This window comes from Macrotis lagotis, chromosome 5 (genome assembly GCF_037893015.1).
Source record: "Macrotis lagotis isolate mMagLag1 chromosome 5, bilby.v1.9.chrom.fasta, whole genome shotgun sequence".
Lineage (NCBI taxonomy): Eukaryota > Metazoa > Chordata > Mammalia > Peramelemorphia > Peramelidae > Macrotis > Macrotis lagotis.
In genome coordinates, this window is record NC_133662.1 from 111,706,146 (window position 1) to 111,733,196 (window position 27,051).

A 27,051-nucleotide genomic window follows, 5' to 3' on the forward strand; every position below is an offset into this window, starting at 1 on the left:
AATTGAATTGACCAGAGAGTCAGAGAATTTGAGTTAATTATCTGTCACAGGCAATTTCCCTCATTAATTAATTCTTGCTTTTGCCCAGGCACCTAAAAGCTAAAGAAAGAATCACAACTTGCTCTTGTAAATCACTGCTGTTTGCTTTGCCAAGTCTTGGGGGGGGTCTAATCTAGTTTCTTTATAAGCTGGATATGAAATAGACACACTAATTCCAGGTCCATCTGACTATTCTGTTTACATTTACTTATACCCGGTCCTAAGACATAAAATATTTGTATTGTGGGGGTCATTCAGGAGATGATTTCAAGAGCTTTCTGGTTGGCAAAATACAGGCAAATTCATAGTAATTGCAAAGAAAAAATAGCTGACATGGAACACTTCACAATGATTTTATGAGATAATTCTATTATCCCTTTCATTTTTCAGATAGGGAAACTGAGGCAACAAGGTTGGTTATATGATTTACAAAGGGTTCCTATCTAAGGCAGGATTAGAGGAATTCTATCCATTAGACCACACTGATCCTTTAGATAGGGTATAGACAATTGAGGTGATTCCTATTAAGTGAACAATTGTGGATATAGTCAAAAACTACTATAAAATTATTGACTTAAAGGGCAGCTAGGTAGTGAAGTGGATAGATCACTGGCTTTGGAATCAGGAAGACTTGTCCTCATAAGTTCAAATTTGGCTTCAAGCCCTGGGCAATTCTATTTGCCTCAGTTTCCTCATCTGTAAAATGAGTTGGAAAATTTAATGGTGAACTGTATTTGTTAAGAAAACCTCAAATGGGATTAGAAGAGTCAGATATGACTAAAATGACTCAACAATTGATTTTAAAAGTTATGGTTTTTAAGAACTATTTTTAGAAAGGTTTCTTTTAAATTACGTTGGATTTGGAATTAGGAGAGCTTGGGTTCTGCTACTAAATTAGCTGTGGGACCTTATGCAACTCAGTTAGCTTCTTTAGTTTTAGGTTCTTCATTAGCAAATGAGGAGTGTGGACTAAATAAAATATAAAGTTTCTTCCAATTCTACAGTTCCATGCATTTCTGATTTATTCCTTAGGCAGCTTATTTTTAAAATGTTTTCTCTCTTGGAACATCAACCATAAAAAAGACCTGACAGGAGCTTGAAAGGATCATTTCATACTTCCAAGAGCTTCCTTATGTTTTTTTTTCCCTAAGCTACTTGATGACATGTACTTGGCGGATTTATTTTATTCTTCTAGCAGAGCCTATAGTTCCCAGATCCAATTCATAATCACTTCCATTATCCCCTAGGGTGTTTCAAAGGCTTTACTAAGCTGAAGTTAAGAATTTAAGCTTCCTCATCCTTCATGTAAAATCAAGAGAGAAAATGACAGCACCATGGAGAGATTAAACAATTCTAATTAAAATACAGAAATAACTTTCAAGTCCAAGTATCCAACAAGTTGATTTGTAGCAAGCTAGGTTGAGATTATGTAGAGGGATTAATTTATCATCCCATTATTCATAGTTAAATGCCTAATTCAGGAAGCTTTTATTTCCTCTCTGAATGAAAAAAAAAGATTAAAGTTCTTATGATTTTCTGATTATGTTCTATGAGAAGAGGAAAGGATACCCCTTTCCTCTAAGCTGGTTCTCTGGGTCTTCTAGAACAGTGGTATCAAACTCAGAAACAAGGGTCACTAAACTATACGTACAAATCCATGCCTGTGTTTATTGACTTAAAAAACTACTTATCAGCATTATCCATGTTTTATTTGTTTCTATTTTTAAAAAATATTTCCCAATTACATTTTAACTTGGTTCCTCATACTCAAGAGAATTGATGAAATCATAGCAGTCCAAAGGTTGTGATTAAGTCTCTTTTAGAATTCAAGTTTCCCTTCTCAGTGGTAAATGGGTTTCTTTATTTCACTAAAGCTGATTGTGGAAATGGACATTACTGTGGAAAGAGTGAATTGGACCCGAGAGCTGAAAAACACCTCACAGTACATCTATACCAGCTACCTCAATCCAACAACCAGCCAATAAGCATATGCTGAGTGAAATATATGCCAAGAGCCCTGTGATAAGCAATGGGAATAAAAAAGAAAAGGAAGGGGGAAAAAAGGAATTCCTGAATTCAGGGAGCTTACATACTCAAGGTGGGGGGCAAAAATGTAAATGTATATGAAGGAAGTGTAGGCTAGGTGACCTTAGTAGATAGTGTACTGGACTTGGCATCACAGGTTCAAATCCAGCCTCAGACACTTACTATTTGTGGACAAATCACTCAATCTGTTTGCCTCCTTCATCTGTAACATGATCTAGAGAAGGAAATGGCAAACTACTCTAGTATCTTTGCCCAGAAAATCCCAAATGGGGTCACAAAGAAACAGACACAACTGAAACAACATAGCAATAACATATGAAATAAATCTAATACAAGGTCACCTTAAGAGAAGAAAGTACTAGGAGAAAGCTCTAGGAACCAAAAAAGGACTTCTATAGAAGGTGATTTTTAAGTTTAGGAATCCAGCCATTATAAAACACCGAGATGAAGAAGGCCAACAATTCGAGGTCTGGACAGCCAGCTCTAAGACAGGGACATGAGAGGCAAAATACCTTTGTACATGAGGAATAGCAAGTAAGCCAGTATAGTTGGACTGTCAACAGTGCATGGAGGGGAGAAATTTGAACCTTAAATATCAGAGGAATTTATACTTTTCCCTGGAGTTTAGAGTGAACCACAGAAGTTTATTGAATATGGAAGTTTCTGAATGTCCATCAATTGGGTAATGGCTGAACAAATTGTGGTATATGTACATTATGGAACACTATTGTTCTATTAGAAACTAGGAGGGATGGGAATTCAGAGAAGCCTAGAAGGATGTGCATGAACTGATGCTGAGTGAAATGAGCAGAACTGAAAGAACATTGTATACCCTAACAGCAACATGGATTGATGATCAATCTTAATGGACTTGCTCATTCTATCAGTGCAACAATCAGACACAATTTTAGGGTATCTGCGATGGAGAATACCATTTGTATCCAGAGAAAGAATTGTGCAGTTTGAACAAAGACCAAAGACAATAGTCTTTTTAATTTTTAACTTTTAAATTTATAAAAAAAACTGTTATCTTGTATAATTTTGCTATCTCTTATACTTTATTTTTTTTCCTTAAGGATATTATTTTTCTCTCACTACATTCAACTTAGATCAATGCATACCATGGAAACAATGTAAAGACTAACAGATTGCCTTCTGTGGGGGGTAGGGGGGAGGGAAGCGAGATTAGCGGGAAAAATTGTAAAATTCAAAATAAATTAATTAATTAAATAAAAAAAAGAATATGGAAGTTCCATGATTTTAAGAAAATCACTTTGGAGACTATAGAGAATGGATTGGAACAAGGAGAGCTAATGGCAGAGAGAGATTAATTAAGGAAACAATTACAATAATCTAGGAGAGAGGCAACAAGACCTGAATTAGGGTAATGAGAAGGAGATGTACAATACAGGTGTGGTAAAACAGAATTGTCAAACACAATGCAAGGAGGCAAAATGTGGTCCACAGTCCTCCTGAAGGTGGGCTGCACCAGGTTAAAATGTAATTGGAAAATATTTAGTAAAATAAGTAAACATTCAATAAGACATAGAATATTTCAAGTTGTGGTTTTCTAAATCAATATGAGATCCATTGGCATCCTTACATACAACTTAGTGGTCTCATTTGGCACCACTCTCATAGAGAAACAGACAAGAAGATCTGATAATTAATTTGAATATGCTGAGAATTGGAGAATATCACTGAGGTTGTGAGTCTAGGTTAATGTAAAAAATGTTTTTACCATTAGGGAATTTATTAGGGAAATTTGAGAACCACAGGGCCTTGGAGAGAAAGGTGAAGGAATGACTTTTGATTTAGACAAATTGAGTTTGAGATGCCAATGAGATATCCTATTTCAAACATTCAATAGGCAATTGGCAATAAGGGAGAAGAGTTCAGGAAAAAGATAGGACTACATATAATGATCTAAAATTTATGTTCATAGAGATGAAAACTGAACCTCCTAAAGCAGTTGGAGTTATCAAGTATGAAAGCATACATAGAAAAGAGAAAAGGGCCACCCATATTTTATGGATGAGGAAATTACCAAGAAGGTTAAAGGAATTTGCCCAAAGTCACATAGGTAGTAGTCATCAGAGGGCAGATTTAAACCTAGAAATTCTGCCTCTAGAGAGACAGTGTTCTTGCCATTGTAGTAAGTCCTTAAGTAATGGATCTTCAATACCCCCACCTGAGTCAGAAATATAGTTAAATTTGCTGTGATAATCATTCCTAGATTACTGGTAGTTTGGTCATCAGTTTCTTACTCAGCTGAACTGCTCTGCTCAGTGGTTAGGTTTCTTTTGGGCTCTTATTTCACTTAAGTCTCTTGGGGGTCAAGCAGCTCTGAAAATGGAACCTCTTGATTGACCTGTCAAGAACCATCAACTTCTATAATTGATATTCCTTCCTCCCCCATCAGGTCAGCAACCCTATCAGAGGAGTTTTGCAGAAACTGCCAGAGCTTGTTAAGTCAATGCATAGAGGCCTATCCTCTCTAATGATTTAAAATGCAGGAGATTGAGCGAGTATGTGACTTCATTTTCTGTTCATTATTATAACCATAAGTCTAGCTAACACACTTTATTCTGCCAAGAAAAGCTGTGGCAGAAATATGAGTGAATAGATCCCTCCAAATATAGAAAGAACTTAAGTCTACAAGGTCTTTCTTCTTTGTCCCTTTACCACATTACTCATGTCTTCAGCTCTCTAACTATTAAATGACTTTCAATGCAACTTTTCAAAGTTTTTCATAAAATGATAAAGAATATTATTTCTTGACAGATCGTAGATTGATAACCATAAAAGACCTCAGGGAACTAATCTAGTTCATCTCTCTTACTTTACTAATGAGAAAACAGACTCCAAGAGTGAAGCTACTTGTCCAAGGTCACACGGATTAGTGATTAACCTGGGATTTGTAATCAAGTCCTTTGACTCCAACCCAGGAAAACATTTCAAAGAGCCAGGTGGCACAGTGGCCTGAAATCAGGAAGACCTGAATTCAAATGACCATAGGAATTTCTAGCTCTAAGATTCTAGGATTGATCCATTTGTCTTGCTTTCCTCATGTGTAGAATAAGATCTTATACAGAGTTGTTATGAGGGTCAAAACAGATCATTGTAAGTTGTTTGGCACAATATCTATTTATATAGATGTTAAATAGTGGATCTGTTATTTACCTGCCCTGGAGCTGTTAATATAAGCAGCCCAGCCCCAGAAATCAAATCCAAATCTCCACCAGATCTCAGCTCTCAGGTGTCACCTACCACTCCATCTTCTTCCCTTCTTTTCCCCAGAAAAACCTCTTTGAGAAGAAATGACAATCATATCTTTCACATCTATTTAACTCTAGTTTAGATTACATAAAAGCATAAAATCCAACCTGGGTAGTGCTGATATATTTCAGGAACCTCATGGCTTCTTCATTCAGAGACTGAGATGGACTTGCCCAGGGCTGCAGATCAATATGCCAACGGAACTATAACAGAGAAAAGTCAGTCACTCAGTTAACAAGTATGGATGAAGTGCTTTGCATGGATCATTTAGCTGTGCTAAATACTAGGGATAGAAATAAAGACAAAAACAAGCACTGGGCTAATCAAGGAGCATCCACTCTAATGGAGGAGATAATATGCAAATATCAAGGTATACAGAAGACATTCTCAGTGGAAAGCACCAGGAAAAAGCCACAGGATGGACCGCAGTAGGGAAAAACTTGAGAATGGAGACCAATTAGAAGGATATTTTGGTAGTCCAGAAAAAGAGGTATTGGGAGACTGGAGTGGGATTGTGGCTAAATGAGTAGAGAGATGATGAAGACATACACCAGGGTAATGACAAAGTCAGAGGACAAAATATTTGAGAGATACTGCAAAGGTGGAATTGATGGGCCTTTGCAACAGGTTGGTTATGGGGGATAAAAGACAGTAAAGAGTCAAAGGAGCCCAAGAGATTGGAAGAATTGCCCTCCATAGTAAGGGATAATTTAACTTAGGGTGGGGGGGGGAGGAGGAGATTTAAGGTAAAGATAATGAAGGACCTTTTGAATATATTAAGTTTAAGATATTAAAAAATCACTGATAGTTTTGGAGAGAACATATGCCACATTGCAAAGAGAAAAGATATTTGAAGTATCTGTGGCTTGGGAGGATGACAATAAAAAACATTAGGTTTGTTGTTGATGTTATTCAGAAATTTCTGACTCTTCATGGACCCATTTGGATTTATTTATTTATTTCATTTTATTGTTAGATTTTGAGTTTCACATTTTTCTCCCTCCCTCCCATCACTCCAATCCCTCCCCCTTTCCCCTGACAGAAAGCAACCTAATATAGGTCATACATATGTATAACTATGTTAAACATATATCCATATTAATCATGTTGTGAAGAATGAAATCAAAAAAGGGTTAAAAAACATGAGCGGAAAAAAACATTTTTTAATTTGAAATAGTAAGCTTTTGTCTGCATTCCAACTCTTTAGTTCCTTCTCTGGATGTGAATGGTATCTTCCATCACAAATCCTTGAGAATTGTCTTTGATTGTTGCTCTGGTTAGATGAGCAAGTCCATCATAGTTGATCATCACATAATGTTGCTGTTGTTGTATATAGTGTTCTGGTTCTACTTACCTCCTCACTTAGCATCAATTCTTGCAAGTCCTTCCAGGCTTTTCTGAAATTCACCCATTCATGATTTCTTATAAAACAATACTACTCCATCACATTCATGTGACACAATTTGTTCAGCCATTCTGGAATTGATGGGCATCCCTTCAATTTCAATAATGATTTAAAACATTTTTTCATATAACTACAGATAGTTTTAATTTCTTTATCTGAGAACTGCCTGTTCATATCTTCTGACCATTCGTCAATTGGGGAATGACTTGGATTCTTATAAATTCGATCCGTTCTCTATAAGTTTTAGAAATGAGTCCTTTTATCAAAGATACTGACTGTAAAAGTTGTCTCCCAGTTTATTGCATTCCTTTTAATATTGGTTACTTTAGTTTTTTTGTGCAAAAACTTTTCAATTTAATGTAATCAAAATTATCTATTTTACATTCTATAATGTTTTCTATCTCTTCTTTTGTCATAAACTACCTCCTCTTTCCATAAAGCTGACAGACTATTCCTTGTTCTTCTAATTGACTTGTGGTATCACCTTGTAAATCTAAATCCTATACCAAAAGATACTTGAGTGGTTTGCCATTTCCTTCTTCAACTCCTGTTATAGATGAAGAAACTGAGACAAATGAGGTTAAGGGACTTGACCAGGGTCACACAGATAGTTGACTGAGGTCAGATTCAAGTCTTCCAAATTCTAAGCCCAGAGCTATATCCACTTCACCAACTAACTGCTCCTCCCCAAATAATAGAAATAATGATGCAAATCAACTTCCAACACTCAGGAAACAAGCAGATGTATGGATATAGCCAACCCAGCAAGTTACTGTGACCTTCTTTTCCATAAATCCTTGGCTGCCACAGAGAATCAGAACCCAAGAGAGCTGAGCTGCTATGTGGTATATGTGAATACCAAGCCCCAGAGCAGTCTGAAATAGAATATGCTTCTACTCAAAGGCAAATTCCACTATTCCTCATCAAGATCTCTCTTATCTCTTACTAAGTATCAAAAAAAGGCAATACTGGCAGAAAGAAATCATTTAACTCCATAATTATCTGAAGCAAAGCTTCAGAAATTTGGGGCATCCAATGGGGTAGTTGCACATCTCCCACCCATCATAATAACTCTGGGATTTTAACTTCATGAGAGAGAAGATGCACCTCAATGGACAACTCTATTTCCCTCCCAATCTGAAGCTTAGGCCTTACCTACCAACAGATGTTCATAATTTGTAAAATGCTGTTAATTCTCTATGTGACTTTCTCCTTTTAGGAAAAAAAAGATAAAAACTAAAGACAAAGCAGTTGGAGTAGGGAATCTGAGGTTGCTATTCTTCTAAAACAAGACACTCTCAAGCCCCATCAAGTACATAAATGAGAAATTATCCTGAATGAATACTGAAAAGTGAAAATGAACAAGCATACTCAAAGGAAAACTCGAAGACACTTCCCTAAACTCCTTTACAGAGATGAGAGGAGACCCACACCTACTGTGAATTGTACATGTTGTCAGATTTATTTGAGATATTTATTGATTTTGTTGACTTTCCCCACTCTTTTTTTCTTTAAAAAATGTTTATAATATGAGATGGTTCTCTAGGGTAAGGAAAGACATAGGGTAAGATAAAAACAAAAGATAATAATAAAAATTTGGAAAGATAAAATACAAAGAAAGAAAAATGTTATTATTATTATTATTATTATTATTATTATTATTATTATTATTATTATTGTTATTTTGTCAGACCACAAGAGGCAGTATAATGTAATTTCAAGATTAAACAGAGTCAATAGACCTGGGTTCAATAATCCAACTCTGCTGCTTACTACATATATGACCTTAAGTTCATTGGGCTTTAGTTTTTCCATCTGTAAAATAAGTGGATTCTGTTCTTGGACATTATATCACTTAATACTTTTATTTTGTTACATTTTAAAAGTTTGAGAGATATAATTCCTAAGTAATTAATCATTTTATTAATAATGCAAATAATTTATTAACAAAAAGGTCAATGATACTCTTGAATGCCAAAGACCAATCATGGCAGTGGGCTCACATTTTATATGCCACTGAAAGAGTGGGTGTTCCTGAAGGTGGCAATCAACTCTGATGTGTTAACAATTAATGATTAAATACATATTGAAAGGAAAGGTATACTAGTCTAATAAAGGCTGAGGGATTGCCCAGCCTAGGGCAATCTAATTAAAGAATTTATCCACATTCCAAACCTGTGGAGAATACAATGAGCTTTCCCATCTTAGATTAACTTCCTGGTAAAGTCCTGGGGTCTAACCAAGATTGAGGAGAGAGTTAATTCAATTTCATTATTATTTATATCCTTCAGAGACTAAACTTTGAAATGAGAACTTTCAGAAAAAGGGAAAGAACTCTGAATCTCTTTAAACCATTAGCTACTAATAATCATTTCTCTTAATAACTTAGGTTGAGATTTAGGTAAAATGGGGCGGCTAGATGGTATAGTGGATAGTGCATCGGCCATGGAGTCAGGAGTACCTGAGTTCAAATCTGGTCTCAGACACTTAATAATTACCTAGTTGTGTGGCCTTGGGCAAGCCACTTAACCCCATCTGCCTTGCAAAAAAAACTAAAAAAAAAGAGATTTAGGTAAAATGATTGTAATTTTCCAGAGATTAGAATTCTAGGAGTGTTTAACAGAATCTAAAAAAGATCTTAATAAACTAGGGATATTAGACCAAATCTAATCAGATAGGTATTAAGTTCTACATAGATTCAAAAATCAATTTTACAAATACAAGACAGAAGAAGCCAAAAGAGGAAGAGAGTAGTAATGGAACACAAGTTCAATATAAGTTAACAGTATAAATTGGCAACAACAACCAAAAAAATAAACTAATGTGATCTCAGGCTACATTAAAAAAAAAAAACATGTCTAGAATGAAGAAAACTATACTTTCACTCTTTATCTGCCTTTCGCAGGCTACATCTGCTATATATGTTCAGTTCTATAATTTATATTTCAGAAAGTACATTAATAATACAAGAAGTATCCAGAGGAAGACAACAAGGAAGATGAAAATCTTGAGATGATGCCATTTTATAACTGGTCAAAGAAACTAGAGATATTTAACTAAGAGTAGATTTAAATGGGACATGTAGTAGGAGCAATATGCCAACACCTTCACTCCATACATCAGGCTAATTTTTCCTTAAAAATAATGAGAATATATTAAATTTTTAAAACTTAAAGGTAATGAGACATTTCTTCAGCATTGGTTGGCTCAGGTGACTAAAGACTCAGATAGTTGATGCTACTTCTTCCTCCATTAAGTCCAAAGCAACCAACCACTTGCTTTTATAAGGGGCTCTCAAATGCTTAGCAAGTAGATCAAGATGGGACTTTCCCTCAGATGATCAGCTTGAGGTGTCCTCAATGCTTATCCTTGTTCAATACTTTTCTACTGCTATGGCTAACTAAATAATGCACTCATTTTTTTTTTGTTCCAGTACTGAAACTAAACTTACCAGGGACTCCTGTGAGTCAGGTTCAGTCCAGAAAGGTTGCTTTCAAATACTTGAAGTAAAATGAATGACTTCAGTAAAAGGACTTCAAGCAATGGATTGAAATTTTGTAGAGAGGATTTTTTCAGGGAAAGGTTGTTCTAGATGGACTATATAAATTCTCTTCTAATTCTTGAGATTCTAGGATTTTTCCTTGTCTACACAGATATTCTGGATCTTCTCTTCAATTTTTTATCCTTTTGGGGCAGGTAGGTGGTGTAGTGCATGGAGCACCAGCCCTGAAGTCAAGAGGAACTGAGTTCAAATTTGATTTCAGACACTTAAAAATGACCTAGCTGTGTGACCATGGCCAAGTCACTTAACCTTACTGCCTTTAAAAACAAAAAAAAAGTTTTTATCTTCTCCCTGAACAGGGAAGCACACTTTGAGAACCGACAGATTATCTAATCTTCAAAGTCTCTTCTAGCTCAAAACTCTGTAAAAGCTGACATTTTCTTAAATTATTATTTGTTCAATTGTAGGTTTTAGCTGTGACAATCAAAGATTTTTATCATGTTGAGTGATCTGGATTATGAGGGTTTAAACACTCAGGACAAAGCAAGAGTGTATGATCTGCCAGACTAAGTCAGTCACCATGCCAGACCAAGGTTGGAAAATTCCTTTTACTAATCCAAGGGTCAGAGAAAGTGTGTAGAAAGTCAGTGGGTTAGCCACAATATTAGGGTCAAAAGATTAGTTCATCAGAATCCATAGAATCCATAGAAGCTAACATATTATTCATGGTTGCAGCTGTTCCAACTGTTCCAACATGGTAGTAGATCAATACCTGGCAGAAGGCTTCTGCTACCCTTTAATTTTGAGAAGTTCAGGTTTTCCTTCTCATCAGCCCTTATTGGGCTAGATCCTATGAGTTTAAAAGGTCCCTCACTAATCTCAGAACAGAATTCTTCACTTCATTATGCTCTTATCCTTCATAAGACTTATAGGAGAATTTAGAACAAAATTCAAACTTGAGAATCCACATTCCTAATCTCTTCCACATTTCTCTTCTCACCTTCCAAGAATTCATCAAAAATTTTGGACACAAAGTCCTTGGGGAAAAAAATAACTCATGTATTTTTTTCTCCCCTTCTGCTCTAAGAAGAAACTCCAGAAAAAAAAGTTTCTCTACACTATTTCTGCTTTTTCTTTTCTTTCTATTCTTCATTTAACTAGCTGTTCAATGCTATAACTAGCAAGAGTAACTCCACTCACTTAGAAGAGTGGCCATATGTTTGAGATGATAATTATTTAAGTTGTATTCATCTTCCATGTGTAAACCATAGCTCAGTACCTAAGCTTTGTGTTCATAAGGCCTGGGTTTGATCTGGAAGACATCTCTAAAATTAATCTCTTTGACTCCTTGTGCCCCAAAGCAGAGTTTCCTTAAACTATATATCTCAAACTATAGATCATGTTTTAGTTGACAATGATGTGTATTAAAGGGTTTGCAATGTATATGCAAGCACTTTAAGTAAAAGCATATTACAAATAAAGGACAACTTTTATTCTAGTAATGCATAACAAATGTAATTTTCCCTCTTTTCAAAGTGCATACTAGAAATTATCCCAGGGACATAAACTTGTAATATTAAAGTCCCCTTAAAGGGGACTGAAAGGGGCTTAAAGAGGTTTAAAGTCCCCTTGGAAAGCTTAAAGCCCCCCTCCATTCTCTAGTGAGTCCTGCCTTTACCTATTGCTAGCATTGTGATTCTACCCTAAGGACTTTTATTTCCCAGGGAAGATAAATAAATTTGGGATGATGAAATAAGCAATTACCTTTCCTTCTTAATTCTTCCATACAAATTAAGATTTTCATGTCTTTTTCTCCTCAATCTCATGATTTAATCCCTTCCTATTCAAACATTAGGGTCATATATTCAATCTTCTCTCCAAGACGATGACTTTTTCCAAGAACTCTCTTATTTCTCTAGAAGGTTATGTTCTGGGATTCTTTTAATGCCAAGACTGACCAGTACCTACCTTCTCCTCTTCTTACTCTTTCCCCTCTTTTTTTTTTTACCAGGCAATGGGTTTAAGTGGCTTACCAAAGACCACACAGGTAGATAATTATTAAGTGTCTGAGGCCAAATTTGAAATCAGGTACTCCTGACTCCAGGGCCGGTGCTCTATCCACTGTGCCATCTAGCTGCCCTTCCCCCCTCCTTCTTAAGGAGAATTCTAAATTATCCAAAAACAGTCAAGGAAATCTCCCCCTTCTCTCTCCAGGCAGACGAAGCATGTGATTCCATTCTCACCATTTCTTCTTTTGTCCATTTTTCAGGCTATTCAAGTAAGAACATGTAAATGTCTGGGACTCTGCTATCATCAGTTGTTTTAGGGAAAGAGGAAAAAGCTGTGTGGCAGCAGAGACCAAATCCACTCTGAGTTTTGTAGTAGTTCTTTCTCTGGCTATGTCTCTCCCTGCTTCTGTGCTTGCTTTTTATAAGGTCAATACAAAGGAGTGATCAATGGCAAGCACTTATCAAATCATCCCCAAGACAAGCTGAAATTTAGTCACTTAATCTAATGAATACATAAGTATCTGAGCCCTGGAGATATTCTCTAACTTCTCTGAATTGTTCATGAGCACCCATTTATCAACCTCATCTTCCTGATTAGGATTCCCAATTAGCTTCTACATAGAGAAGACCTTTAAGAACTCCAATTAGTTTCTAAAGTTAAAGGTACAGTGTTTTAGAGAAGAGAATTTGACTGGTAGGGCAGACACCCTGCAGGACCTGGAGACTCATCTTCCTGAGTTCAAATCCAGCCTCATAAACTTACTTGCTATGAGATCCTGGGCAAGGCGCTTTAACCCTATTGGCCTCATTTTCTGTAAAATGAGCTTGAGAAGACAAACCACTCCAGTGTCTTGGCCAAGGAAACCCAAAATGAGTCACAAAGAGTTCAACACAACTGAAACAAATGAATAATTTCTTTCTTTAGACTCAGTATTCTATCCATTGTTTCCCTATTTGCAAGCAAGAGATAAAACAGATGGTTTGAGGTCTTAGTGGTTTGTACTAGTTTTGATAGATTTATTTCCAACAAAACCCACATACCTAATCCCTTTTAAGAGTCCCACCTAACTTTGGGACTTATCCATGATTGTTTCTTTTTTATGTTATTTTATTTTTTCAATTACATGCAAAGACAAATTTTCAACATTCATGTTTATAAGCTTTTGAGTTCTACATTTTTTATCTCCCTCCCTTCCCTTCTTCCTTCCTATAACATCAAATAATCTGATATATAGATTATAAACATGTAAAATCGTGTTTAACGTATTTCCATATTAGTCATGTTGTGAAAGAAGAATCAGAACTAAATGGGGAAAACCATGGGAAAAAGAAAAATAAAATAAGTTATTAAAAATGAAAATAGTATGGTTTGGTCTATATTCAGAATCCATAGTTTTTTCTCTGATGTGGATGGCATTTTTCATCATAAGTCTTTTAGAACTGTTCTTGATCACTGAATTACTGAGAGGAACTGTGTCCATCATAGTTTATCATTGCACAGTGTTAATGTGTACAATCTTCTCCTGGTTCTACTCACTTCATTCAATCAGTTCATGCTAGTTTTTCCAGGCTTTTCTGAAGTTTGCTCATTCATGATTTCTTACAAAACAATAAGTAGTTCTTCATTACATTCATATGTCACAACTTGTTCAGCCATTCCCCAATTGTTGGGTATCCCCTCATTTTTCCAATTCTTTGCCTCTACAAAAAGAACTTCTATAAATATTTTTGTATATATGGGTCTTTTTTCTTTTTGTGTGATCTCTTTGGGATACCGACCTTATAGTGGTATTGCCTAGTGAAAAGGTTTACATAGTTTTATTGCCCTTTGGACATAGTTTAAAATTGCTCTCTAGAATGAATGGATTAGTTCACAACTCCACCAACAATGCATTAGTGTACCAGTCTTCCCATACCCCCCTCCAATATTGATCATTTTCCTTTTTTGTCACTTTAGCCAATCTGATGAGTGTAAAGTGGTACCTCAGAGTTGTTTTAATAATGATTCAGATCATTTTATATGACCATAGATTGCTTTAATTTCTTCATCTGAAAATATCCTGTATATATATATATGTATATATATATATATATATATATATATATACACACATTTGACTCAATTCTATATATTTTAGAAATATATATAGAAACACTTTATCAGAGACACTAGCTGTGAAAACTATTTCCCATTTTTTCTGCATTCCTTCTAATCTTGGTTAAATTGGTTTTATTTGTGCAAACACTTTTTAATTTAATGTAATCAAAATCATCTATTTTACATTTGATAATGTTCTCTATCTCTCATGTGGGTACAAACTCCTCCCCTCTCCATGGATTTGACGATAAACTATTTCTTGTTCTTCTAATTGGCTTATGGTATCTTCCTTTATTTCTAAATATAATTGCTTCTTAATTAGCTCCAGTTTTCAACTAAAATGGTTGGAATTCAGAGTTTTTTTTGGATCCTTATGGACTCTGGGGCCCTTGATAGCACAGAAATTGTATTATCTTTGGCATCGATTTTCTCTTTGAAGGGAAAACTTATTTGTTTAGATTTTGCTTTGCAAAGGGTTGATTTCCCCAAATCCAGGTTTTTATCTGGAAAATCCTATATACCATAAAAGCTCATTTGGTTCTAAACTTTTCTTTTTAGTAAAGTAGACTGAGCTCACTTTTTAGGAGTTGGTTTAGGACCTTACTTGCATCAAAGCAGATATGAAACTATAGAAACTTTGAAAAATATTATAGTTGAATTCATACAATTATGTGTTTGATGAGCTGAAGGGTGAGTTTGCCCTTCAGCTTCACCAGCTATGATAGTCTTGGTCTTTAAAGAAGATTAATTTTCGCAGTACTTAAGGAATTATACATCATAAACTTTACTAATACACTTAATGGAAATAAAGAAGGCATTCAAGAAGAGGATAACTGTTGGTACCTTCTATCCAAGGTCCTAAGAAAAATAACCAGAATTGAAGATATAGATAGAATAAGCCTGAAAACTCTCATTTGATTTTCTGGGACAGCAAATATTTAACTGAGAGAGGGTGAAATAATAAAGAGAAAATATAAAGGTGAATTAATCACAGGAGATTCTGATCAATTTAAGCCAGCCAGCTAGAAGAGGTTATATGTTAACCTTTGTTTGGAGGAAGCTATGGGGAAGTTTCCCATTGGAGTGTGGAATGTTCACTGGTCCCTTGCTGAGAAGAAACATGATTCCTGATTGCTTACTAGTGACTATGGTTACCTCCAAGAAGTTTTAACTAACTGGGATTCAGGAAGACAGAAACTTAGCAAAGAAAGCACTGTTCTTTGTGGTCTAAAAATGAGCAAAAAGATTAGTGTTCCCTCTCTTTTGGAGTTCCCTTTTGGCTTCCCCTGTTCAGAAGAGTAACACATAGAAGAGTTAGTCTGATCCTGGGTCTACATAACAGTCTCTCCCCACAGAAACTTAAAAATGACTTCCTTGTGGCAGATGCACATGGAATATGCAAAGGCTTATAGGCAGCCTGAGAGGGAGACATTCTAATAATCGACTTTTCACTTAAAAAGATGGCAGTAACCAATCCTAATAGATTTCTTGCAATAAAACATGGAATGGGAGGCAGATAGTCAGCAAGTGTTTATTAAGAATTTATCACATACCAGGCACCATCACTGGGAATAGAAAGAAAAGCAAAAATTGGGACCTTGCCTTCAATATACATTCTAATGGGGGAGATAAAATGAAAATAACTATATATATTTCAGATAGACAGACAGTTGATAGGCAAATAGATAAATAGAAAGATTGATAGGTAAGTAGACAGACAGATAGATGATAGAGAGATAGATGATAGAGAAAAAGTAAATGTAAGCTAACCAAGAGAGATGGTATTAGCAGCAGGAAAAATTGGAAAAGGTCTCCTTCAGAAGGTAATATTTGAACTGAATGAAGCCATGGATTTTAGAAGGCATCAGTTCTATGCACGGGAGACAGTCATTGAAAATACATGAAATTAGGAAATGGAAAGATCTTCTACAAGGAGTAGTAAGAAGGCAGTATTATGGATCATAGAAGACAAGGAAGAGAATAAAGTGAAAAAAGACTGTAAGGATACCATGAGACCAGGTGACAGACTTTAAAATATAAATAGGAGTTTATATTTGATCCTAGAGGTAATAGGGACCCATGAGTAGGGGGGAAGGGGCAACAGTCAGAATTGTGCTACAGGAAAATTACTTAGATAGTTGGGTAGAGGATAGGTTGGAGTATGAAGAGACTTGAGTCAAGGATACCAATTGGAAGACTATTGCAGCAGAATGGTGAGAAATGATGAGGACCTGTACTAGAGTATTAAGAGGAAAGATATATATATATATGATGTTGGGAAGGTAAAGATTGCAGATTTCTGAATATATGATAGGAACAGTCTAGCATCTAGCCTTAAATTCATAAAATGGGAGATTTCCTAGGCAACACTCCAAGTTTGAGAGTTTCCAAAATTGAAAGCCTGCAGACTGAACCTTCTAGAGAAGGAATAGAGTTCTCAGATGCGACATTTTTTTGAGAAAGAAAAGAATTGCTTACAGAGTTACTGAACAATGTCCTATTTGAAAACCAAAGCCAGTAAATTATTCAGATAGTGTTTGTCTAATTAGAAGAGAAAAATAGAGCACTGATCCTAGAGTCAGGAGGATACAAGTTCAAATGTGACCTCGGACACTTACTAGCATTGTGATCCTGGGCAAGTCAATTAATCTTGTTTGCCTGAGTTTCCTCATTTGTAAAATGAGCAGGAGAAGAAAGATAATCCCAAATGGGGTCACAGAGAGTCAGACATAACTGCATAACAATAATTTTCCCAACAACTCCATAGTGTTTACCTTCCTGGAAAAATTCAAACTATATATCAGAGGTCTGTAAAAGAGAGCTCAGGATTTACCAAAATGTTGTAGGATTTTCCTCAGGTCATCAATAGATTTAATTACCTTCAAAGGAAGGTTCATAATCTATCAGTGTTTTGGTATTTTTCCATATGCTTATGATCTTCTGAGAATCTTATATATCTTCCCTATTTCTTTTGGTGTTTACCTCAACCAAAGGCATTGCAAGTGCCTGTGTAGTAGCTCTATTACTCACATTTGGAGAAACCTGGATACATAAAAAATAAGCTATATTTGAAATTTTTTCCTAAATTATCCCCAGATTTAATTCAATTCACATAAATAAGTCAAAAAAAGTTAAAGAAAGATTATGATTCTTTGTGGGACTGGGACTTGGTTCCCCAGGATCAAACTCATTCCAGAGCTGAGTCTTAGGGGAAATATAAGCTTTTTATATAAAGTTAAAGCACAGTATACCTCTTCAGGATCCTCAATTTTTGTTCATCTCAAGGAAAAAATATTCTGTGTATGAAAGTATTTCTAGGTAAGCAATCCAGAATTGGACTGATATGAAACTCCTTTGTGCTTTATAAAACACCTATTTGAAGTACTTGGAGTCAAATCCAAGCTCTTCCATTAACTGGATGTATAACTGGATGTATAAAGGCAAGCCCTTTAATCTGACTGGTCCTCAGTTTTCTCATTTGTACAATATAAGGTCCAGCTAAAATAGCTCTAAATTTATGACCCAATGATTTTTATATTTGGAAGGTAGAAATTTGCTTCAAGTGCTCACTAGAAATGCTTAAAGGTAAAATTACACTGCTTATAGTAATATAATAATATTTTTATATTGTATTATTATATATAGTAATATTATAATATTATATAAATTATATATTATTATATATTATATTAATATATAATATATTATTATATATTATAAATTATAATATTACTATATTACTATATTAATAATAATAAGAATTTCTATAATTCCTATGTTCTAGGTCCTGCATTAAATGCTTTACAAATATTATTTTATTTGATCCTCAAAAACATCTTGGAAGGTAGGTGTCATTCCCATTTTATAGTTGAGGAAATTGAGGCAGGGGTTCAAGGATTCAATCAAACTAATACCACTAAAAAATATCTGAGTCAGATTTGCCCTTTGTTTTTCCTGACTGTAAATCCTTTTCCTCTGTGACAACAGTAAATAAAAGGTTAATGGTAAGATGTTTAATAAAAATTTAAAACCTGGGTTCTTAAATGATTACTTGTTCTATGTTATCCTTTCCCTCCATCCCCCAATACTATGGATAGGAAGACTTCTTGAAATTAGAACCAGGACATCCATATCCCATCTTCATGGCAAGAATGGTGGTTCTGTCAACACAGGCAAGAGATGAGCAGACTTTCAATATCACTAGTTTTTATTAGGTTAGAAACCTGTCCAGAACTCTTGGCAATAACAGATTCATTTATAATTTTCTTAGGTTTTATACTGAAAAGATGATGCAAAAAAATACATTTTCATTGAAGCAGTTCATTCCTGCTAACATATAATTATTTGCACAGTGGAAATATACCAATTCAGCACTATAACCCTCAAGCAAAATTGGCAGCAATTAAAAAAAAAGGCCCAACAGTCACACCCATGACCTAGAAAACGGAATTGGACATTTAGACTCATTCACACAGTCTTTTTATATTGGAATTTGGATTTATAATTTCTTTCTTCACAGGTAGCTGTTTCACATGGATGAACATATAGGTTACATATGAAACCATTCTATAGTAGGATCAAGAAGGATTTTTTAAATAGTATAATCATTGTTGCCAGACCAAGAGTTATGTAGAGATGCTTAGAAATGTGCTCCTTCACATATGATTTCTATTCAGTCACTAAATATAAGAAAATAGGAACAAGAAAAGCAACACTGGACAAGTCACTTAACCTTGTTGGCCTCAGTTTCCTCATCTAGAAAATGAGTTGGAGAAGGAAATGGCAAACCAGTATCTCCAGGATCTTTGCCAAGAAAATCCTAAATCAGGTCACAAATAGTCTCTCTTTTAAGAGCGTTTTAATGCATTCTGGATTTGGGGGAATACATTGTCTTGAAGAGATAGAATTGCCCTCTTCCCTATAAAGAGGAATTAATAAAATATTACTTAGGTATGTTAAAAATAAATTTCTGTTGACTTCTATTTACATCCTCTTCCCAGGTTCCCCATGGTAGAGTAACTCTGTATTGCTGAGAGAATATAATGGTAAACTTTAAACATATCAAGTAATGAAGGTTTCAAGTACTGGCCATTCACCAGAGGAGGTTTAATCCAAGGGAGTTAGCTACCAGTTGATATATTCATTTGGCCACAACCACTTGTTATTAAATCATTACTAAACCAATATCAATAAATAATTATTAAGTGCCTACAATTTGCCAAGTATTGTGCTATGTGCTGGAAATGCAAAGTGAAAAAAAAAAAAGATTTGGAGGGATGATGATTTATTTAAGTCCAGGGAATGAATACTCACATAGATGAAATCAAAGATCTTTGATAGGAAACACTCCCAGATTGGGGTGGTGAGGAGGCACAGTGGATAGAGTGCTAGGCTTGGAGTTAGGAAGACTCATCTTTAGCCTCTGACACTAGAGTTGACCCTGGGCAAGTCTCCTAACCCTGTTTGTCTCAGTTTCATCATATTTAAAGTGAGCTGGAGAAGGAATGGCAAACTATTCCAGGATCTTTGCCAATAAAACCCCAAATAGAGTCATGAAAAGTCAGACATGACTAAAAATGATTTAACAATAAATTCCCAGATTCATCTTTCTGATTCTACTATACTGAGAGGCTAACAGTACTCTATAGGACAATGAAAATATCCAAAGATTATCTGCAGAATCCAAAAATTTCTCTGCATTTTAGTTATGTATTTAGGAAGGAATGTGGGCTTAAATTTTATACTGCTATGAAAGGTTCAAAATATTCCACCCATAATCATCTTGGAGAGGGAGGGGGAATTAAGCATACTGAGATTATGAGGGGTTTAAATTCAATAAAAGACATTTATTTAGTCATTTAGCTGCAATTTGCCTCTAATTAGAATATCTATATAACAACTAGAAAATAGTAATTCTAGCAAGTACCATGGTTCTTGATGGAACAAAATGGTATCTGGAGGGGAGACAATTGCCTAAATAACTGTCAATATGCAATCTGCAGACACTGCATTTCTACTTTACTTGGCCTAATAATGTTTTATTCATTTTCTGTCCCAGTTTAAAGTCCCATAAGGCTCTGAGATGTCTACATTAGGACAACTCACAGAATGTCAACTTAAAACTCTTATTTCACCAAACACCCTGAGCCTGATATTGAGAGGAATTTGCCTTCCACTTTTCCTTCCTCCTTGGAATCAGGTTCCCCTTCAAATGACAGTGTTTTAAAATTTAATTGTGGGAAACTGAAAGCTAAAATTTCAGAAAAGGTCCCATATACATTCACACAATTTATAACTTTTACCCAAATTTTCAAATCAGGAAAAATGTTCTTGTAGTAAGGTTGGGTTCTTGCATAGAAGTCATTCACTTCTTGATAAATTCCTTAGTTTCTATGCTGTGGATACTTAACACTAACTCAAGTCCCTGTGGGTCCCTTCATTAGTCTTGAGATAGCCCTTTTGGTGACCTTTTGCAAGAAAGGATGGTGTCAGTCCAATCTCCAGGAGATCTGGAATCCTTGAAGATACTTTCTCATACAGAATGAATGATGAATGCTAAAACATTTATGAATGGTTACTTCTTTGCCAGGCATAATCCCAAACACTGTGAATATAAATAACAAAGTAAGACAGCCACCACCTTCAAGAAACACATTTTAATGGAGGAAGACAACACAAAAAGGAGATACAAGAATAGGGAGGAGGTCTAATGAGAGAACTTTTATGGCCATCATGACATAGCTCGGTAACAATCAGCAAGGATATGAAGGGAGGCTTCCCTTCCCCCAATCTCATCACCCCCCCCAAAAAAAAGTAACCCACTCTTCAGGTGGAAAAAAGAATGAGGAGGGAGGTCAGCAAGTATAGTTTAGAGTCCTGAACTGCCTATGTCCAGCCCTGTCTAGCCAAACAGCTCTGTTAAATAAAGATATATCTACTTTGACAGGCCTCCCACTAAAAGGTAATCTGGACCACAGTGCACTATGCTTTTCTCTATCAAGTTGATAACTCTAAATCATTCTGCAGTCTGCAAGTCTGAGCTAAAAATTATTAGAAATTAAATCAACTATGACAAAGAAAATTCATGAAGTCTAATTCAAAGTGGCACTAAAAACTTATAATAAATTTTAAAATGAACAAAAGAATGGACTGAGCTCAGTCTGTCCCTGATTCTCCTTGCAAGTTGGAAAGAAAGAGCATGTGGATGGAGTGTGAGTTTTGTTTCTTAAATTACAACTTAAAAATCAACTTTTTTTTTAAGTGAGGCAGAAGAATTCCAATTGCAGGGTTTAATAACAAAATACATCCCAGGGTGATTAAAAAAAGAAAAAAGGTAGAAATATAATAAAAATTGATATATTTGCTGCCATCAGGAGAAAATCTAAGGCATTATCTAGGAATTATCTGGTCAATTAATAAAAATATCTTCATGTCATTAACATTCCTTGATTAAAAAAATTCAACCTTAAAAATGGTCTAAAATAATATATATTCAAAGGTCTGTGTTTTTCAAGATACAATAAGTTTTGTTTTAAAGAAAAAGACAGAACTTGTTTTACTACATGACCTAATCCTACCCCCCACCTTTCCAGTCTTCTTATACCAGACTCTGGTCTTACTTCTTGGACATCTAGATCCAATGAAACTGGCATCCTAGTTGTTCCATCAACAAGACATTCCACGGATTTTCTCTGGCTGTCCTCCAGGTTTGAAATTCTTTCCTTACTCACCTCCACATCTTTCAAGTCTCAACTAAAGTTTCATCTGTTACAGGAAAGCTTTCCCATCCCCTTTTAATTCAAGTGCTTTTTCTGTTAATTATTCTCTATAATTATTCTCTATTTATCCTTTTGTAGCTTTCTTGGTATCTATTTGTTTGTTGTGTCCCCCATTAGATTTTGATTTCCTTGAGTTTAGAGACTCACTTTTGCCTTTTTTTAATATCCTTAGTTCTTAGTTTAGTACTTGAAAAGGCAGAGGAGTTTGTTTTTTACCTCTAATGGAAGGATGTGCATTAGGTAAATTTGAATATTCCTTTTCTGAGTCTTTCTTCCTTTCCCTTCAGACTTCTTAGAAACTCAACATCCTTTAACTGGCATTAGGATTAACTCCTTCCTAAATGGTTTAATAGCAGTCCAATTTAAATTCACAACTTCAGTTAGTGATATATAGTAATTTGATATGCAGCAAAATTCTCTCCAGATTTCCATATCACTATATGCTAAATGGCCAGGGTAAAAGTCTGCAGCACCAGAAAGCCAAGTATAAGGCTACCTAAATTCTTAAATGGCAACAGGAACTAGAGTTAAATTTCTAGTTAAAATATACCTTACAGGCTATCAAATCCAATTTCCTTTCTTTATAAGGGAGATAACTGAATCCCAAAGAGATTAAGTGACTTGTCTAGGGCCATACAATTAATATCTAAGGCAGGATTCAAGTTCAGTTCTTCCAAACTCTAAATCCAACCCTGATGGACACAATAAGTCACACTCCATAAATTGGAGTAGGGATTAATAGCCTTTGTTATGTGTGTAATTCTACTAAAGGCTATGTAGCCTTTCTCAGCATAGCATGTTTAAATAAAAAAAAATGCATAGGATCACAAAGGAAATCAATTATGTTAAAATAAGATTAGCAGAATGTGTTTTCAAAAGAAGCCATAGACCACAGGTTAAGAATCTTCCAATTGGATAAGAAGAGGAAAGGAAGAAAAAGGAAAAGAGATGAAAAGCAAGAGGAGGGAGAGAATGTAAGGGGAAGAAAGCATTTTTCCTTTCTAATTTGCATCTGCTGTATCTTTTGGAGAGTTGGAACTATTTCCATTTTCCCCCATATTTGTATCCTCCCCTTACCTAGGGCCTGAAATATAGTAGGTTCTAAATAAGGTTTTGTGGTTTGATTTCAACTTCCTTCACTCTCTACTGGCTCACACAAGACTGAAGGTTATTCATAATAGATTCCCAAGCCCACCAAGAAAAAATTACTCCAGGCTAATATTTTACAAAAGACTAATGGTGTTCCTTCTCACCCTTTGGTTAGCGTATAGAATGCTTAGAGCAATTAGATTTTTTTTTGATTAACTAAAAATATAATATACATATTAGACCCTAAGAACCCATTACAACTTCCCCCCACACACATACATAGCCATTCTTGGAAGAAAAACTAAAAAATGTCTTTCCCAGTATCACTTGCCCATCTATACAATCTTTTTATTTCTAAACAGTAATTATGTACTGCCAGCTGAGGCTTCACTGAAAGGAACCTGATTTGTCCTGACAGGGCAGACAAAGTTCAATAGAATGAGCAGCTGGTACTTGCCACTGACAGGGATAAGAATAGGGGAAAGCTAGGCAATGTGCACTTCTCTGTCCTTTTGTCTACCCCCTTCTACCCCCAATTCAAGCTGCCTCTCTCTCTCTTTTGCTTTCCTTTTACCTTTTCTGATCTAGGTAGGTGTGCAGAGTTATTGAATTCTCCAATGTACTTTCACCCCTACAGAGTGGTCCAGTTATGTGAGAGAGGGTTACAGAATCTGCCTGGCCATTCTTCTGTCACTAAAAATATTTAAGTCCTAAACCAAACATAGGGCAAGACCTAAAGTCTTTCCTTTTAAGTAGCCCTTTTCAGAAAGGGTAGGAATTACTAAGTGAAGGACAAACTTTAGGAAATCTAGATTAGGGTACTATGACTTTAATATATGAAGCATTTGGGTGCTGCAAGGCAAAAGAAAAGTACTTTTGTACATGAAAGGGCTGATTTAAAAAATCCTGGTGTAAAAAAACAGTTTTTCTTTTTGAAATGTGGAAAAGTGGTAGACTTAAGAGGATCAGAGAGAACTGCCTCTTAAATGAATGTCCTGGGAGGATTTGTTTGAGGGAAGGGAAAAAAAAGATTGAGACAAAGGCACAATATGATCTAAACTCATTTGCAGATGACTGGGTTGTTGTTGGGTTTGTTTTTGGGGGTTTGCTTTTTTTGCCCCTAGTCTATGAATTAAAAGTTCACAAAGTAGAATGTCAAAAAAACTCTTTAAAGACTACTGAAAGATTAAATAAGGATTGTAGGTTTCATAATTGACAAAAAAAATGAATTTCATGAGTTTTACCTCCTAAAAGAAGAGATAAGTACTGAACACCAGGAGGTTTTGATCAAGGAAGTCATTCAAAGAGTGAAGAATTCAGCAGATGAGTTAAGAAAACGTCAACAGAAGCAGTTGATAGAAGGTTTAGGCTATTTGAAGGCTGCTGATTTGAAGAGGATCATTGCTTTGTGGATTGTCTGAGGAAATGGATAGAGCCTGCTGAGTGGAAGAGAGCTGAATTCTGTTGCAATTTGCATTACTGTCCTTCGACAATATCTACAATTTAAGATACATGAAATCTCTCTAAGGTTAGGTCTCCCTTTTATGTGAAAGGCAAAAAAAAAAAAAGAAGAAGAAGAGAAATGTGAGAGCCTCCTTTATACTGTCAGCATAAGTGTGAAGATGATTGGATTAAGCAGAATCCTCTTAAGTGACTTAAATGGATTGAGCTTGTTGTTTTGCCCAGAAAGTAAAACTAAAGAGTTTTACTATGAGCTCTACTTAAAGTAGGTTTAACTAATTGGTGCATTGAATAAACCACCAACCCTAGAGTCAGGAGGATCTGAATTCAAATATGACCTCAGATACTTGATACTCATTAGCCCTGTGATGTTGGTCAAGTCAGTTAACTCCACCTAACCCAGGTTATCTCCAGTCATCCTGATCCATATTTGGCTACTGGACCTAGATAGTTCTGGAGGAGAAAGCAAGGCTAGGGATTTATCACACTTGAAAACAATTCATGTGCATGTCATGGCATCATTGCCCTGATGTCATGGTCTTATGCAAATAACTACTTAAAGAAGAACTGATATAAGATGCTAAAAGCTGATTTGTTGATTTTTTGAAAATCCTATTACTAAAGAGCTTGTCTGCCTTGCCCAGAATGACAACCTGATGAACTTTGCAATTGTCTGACTTAAAATTATTCATCACAACTATGTAATAGTATGATACTTTTTCAGAGACTTTTAAAAAATGATTGAGAGTTTAAAGACCTTGTCACTGCTTCATCAGTTCAAGAGAAGAGGAATGGAAGAAGACTGGTGGTGGAGCAGATATTGTTGCAGGAAGGATTTGAGAATATTGTTCCTGAAGGTGCCAAGGACATCAAGGCCTGCTGTCAAGAGTTGTGAGATGCCCAATCACATGAGGTTTTCCTCATTTATATAGTTCTTGAATGTAAGGCATAAACTATTGTGAGAGTATGATCTGGTTTATGTGCAGACTCTTATATTCTGTTATTCTGTTATTTACTTTATATTGAACAACGAAGATATCATTGTTGTTTTGCCTTATAATTTACTAAATATTCCATAGTTAATAGTCAATAATGAATAATTTTGTATAAATGGGAAGAAGCACACCAGTTTTGGCTCATGACTTATAGTGGAGAGTAGCAAGATTATAATCCACCAACAATATGATTATTCCCAGAATCCTAAGAGAATTTGAATAGCAGCCACATGGTGGTGATCTTTCTCTGTGAAATTCAGTCCTTCTAGTGTAGGGGTAAATTAGATTCCCCAAGATAGTCCAGAGAAAGAAGTGGAGACTGTACCTGTCAGCAAAGGGGCTGCACTAGATTACAAAACTTTGCTACTGATTTCTACATAACTTTAATAAATTGCAATTTCTGTGTGGAAATCTCAAATCTTTTAAAAATGAAAGCTGCTAGGTCTGAAGTACATCACTACTAAGATGGCTGTAAAACATCCTGGTCCAATTTTAAAGCAGGGGAAAGGGAAACATTTTAAAATATTCATATTTTCAAATAAATACAAATAAATTTATTGCATGAAATTTTCATCAAGCCTAAAAACATCAGTAGAAACATATCTGATAATTTTATTAGAAAGAAAGGATGATATTCCTTGACTTTAAAGAAAAACTTTATTCTTCAAAAATTCCTAGAAAATTTTGATTCTCTTCTTTGCCCTCATGATAGTCAATTTTGCATTATGTTTATTTGCGTTAATGTCCTATCCCTGCCTCCTTAATGAATCTAAGATTCTTGAGGGCAAGAACTATTATCTTTAAATATTCAAGTTCTCAAGACTTCCAGCCAAGATGGTGGAGAGAAAACAGGCACTGTTCTAAGTGTTCCTGGTTCCCCCTCAAAAAGAACATGAAAGAAACCTCTTAACAGGAATTCAATAGACAAACCCCAGAAAGAGAAGCTAGGAGAAGAACACCTAACAGAGGGGTCTGCCTCAGTGGACTGTGAGTGAACCAGGAGAGGGCTAGAGCAGGGATGACAGTGAGGGGAAGCCAGAGGACCAGCCTCAGTGAGGGGTGGGTCTGAGGACCAACATTAGTCATGGAATCTTTGGGGTGGGGGGAGCTCTGGTCAGCTCCAGTTGACAGAAGGATGAGTTCAAGCACAGAGAGCTACAGAGCACACCTGGAAAATGAAAGCTGTGCAAGGGACCTGAACTCCATACTTTTTGCCAAGCCCTCTTCCCAGAACAAACAGTAAACAACCCCCCACCCCCTCAGGCTCAAGTATGGGCAACAGAGCTCCCTCACCTGAAAGAGACATTAACTCCCTCCTCCAGGGACCAACCCATTGTTCAAGGTCAATTC

The 27,051-nt window shown here is 35.6% G+C and overlaps 1 protein-coding gene across 1 annotated transcript in view; it reads right to left on the reverse strand.

Moving 5' to 3' along the window:
• LOC141487799 (putative methyltransferase-like protein 24) overlaps nucleotides 1-27,051 on the reverse strand; it is an 88,349-nt gene that overhangs the window by 6,817 nt on the left and 54,481 nt on the right. The window contains exon 2 of the mRNA XM_074187342.1: nucleotides 5,472-5,567. Coding sequence (XP_074043443.1) covers nucleotides 5,472-5,567 — 96 coding nt within the window. The remainder of the gene's footprint in view (nucleotides 1-5,471; nucleotides 5,568-27,051) is intronic.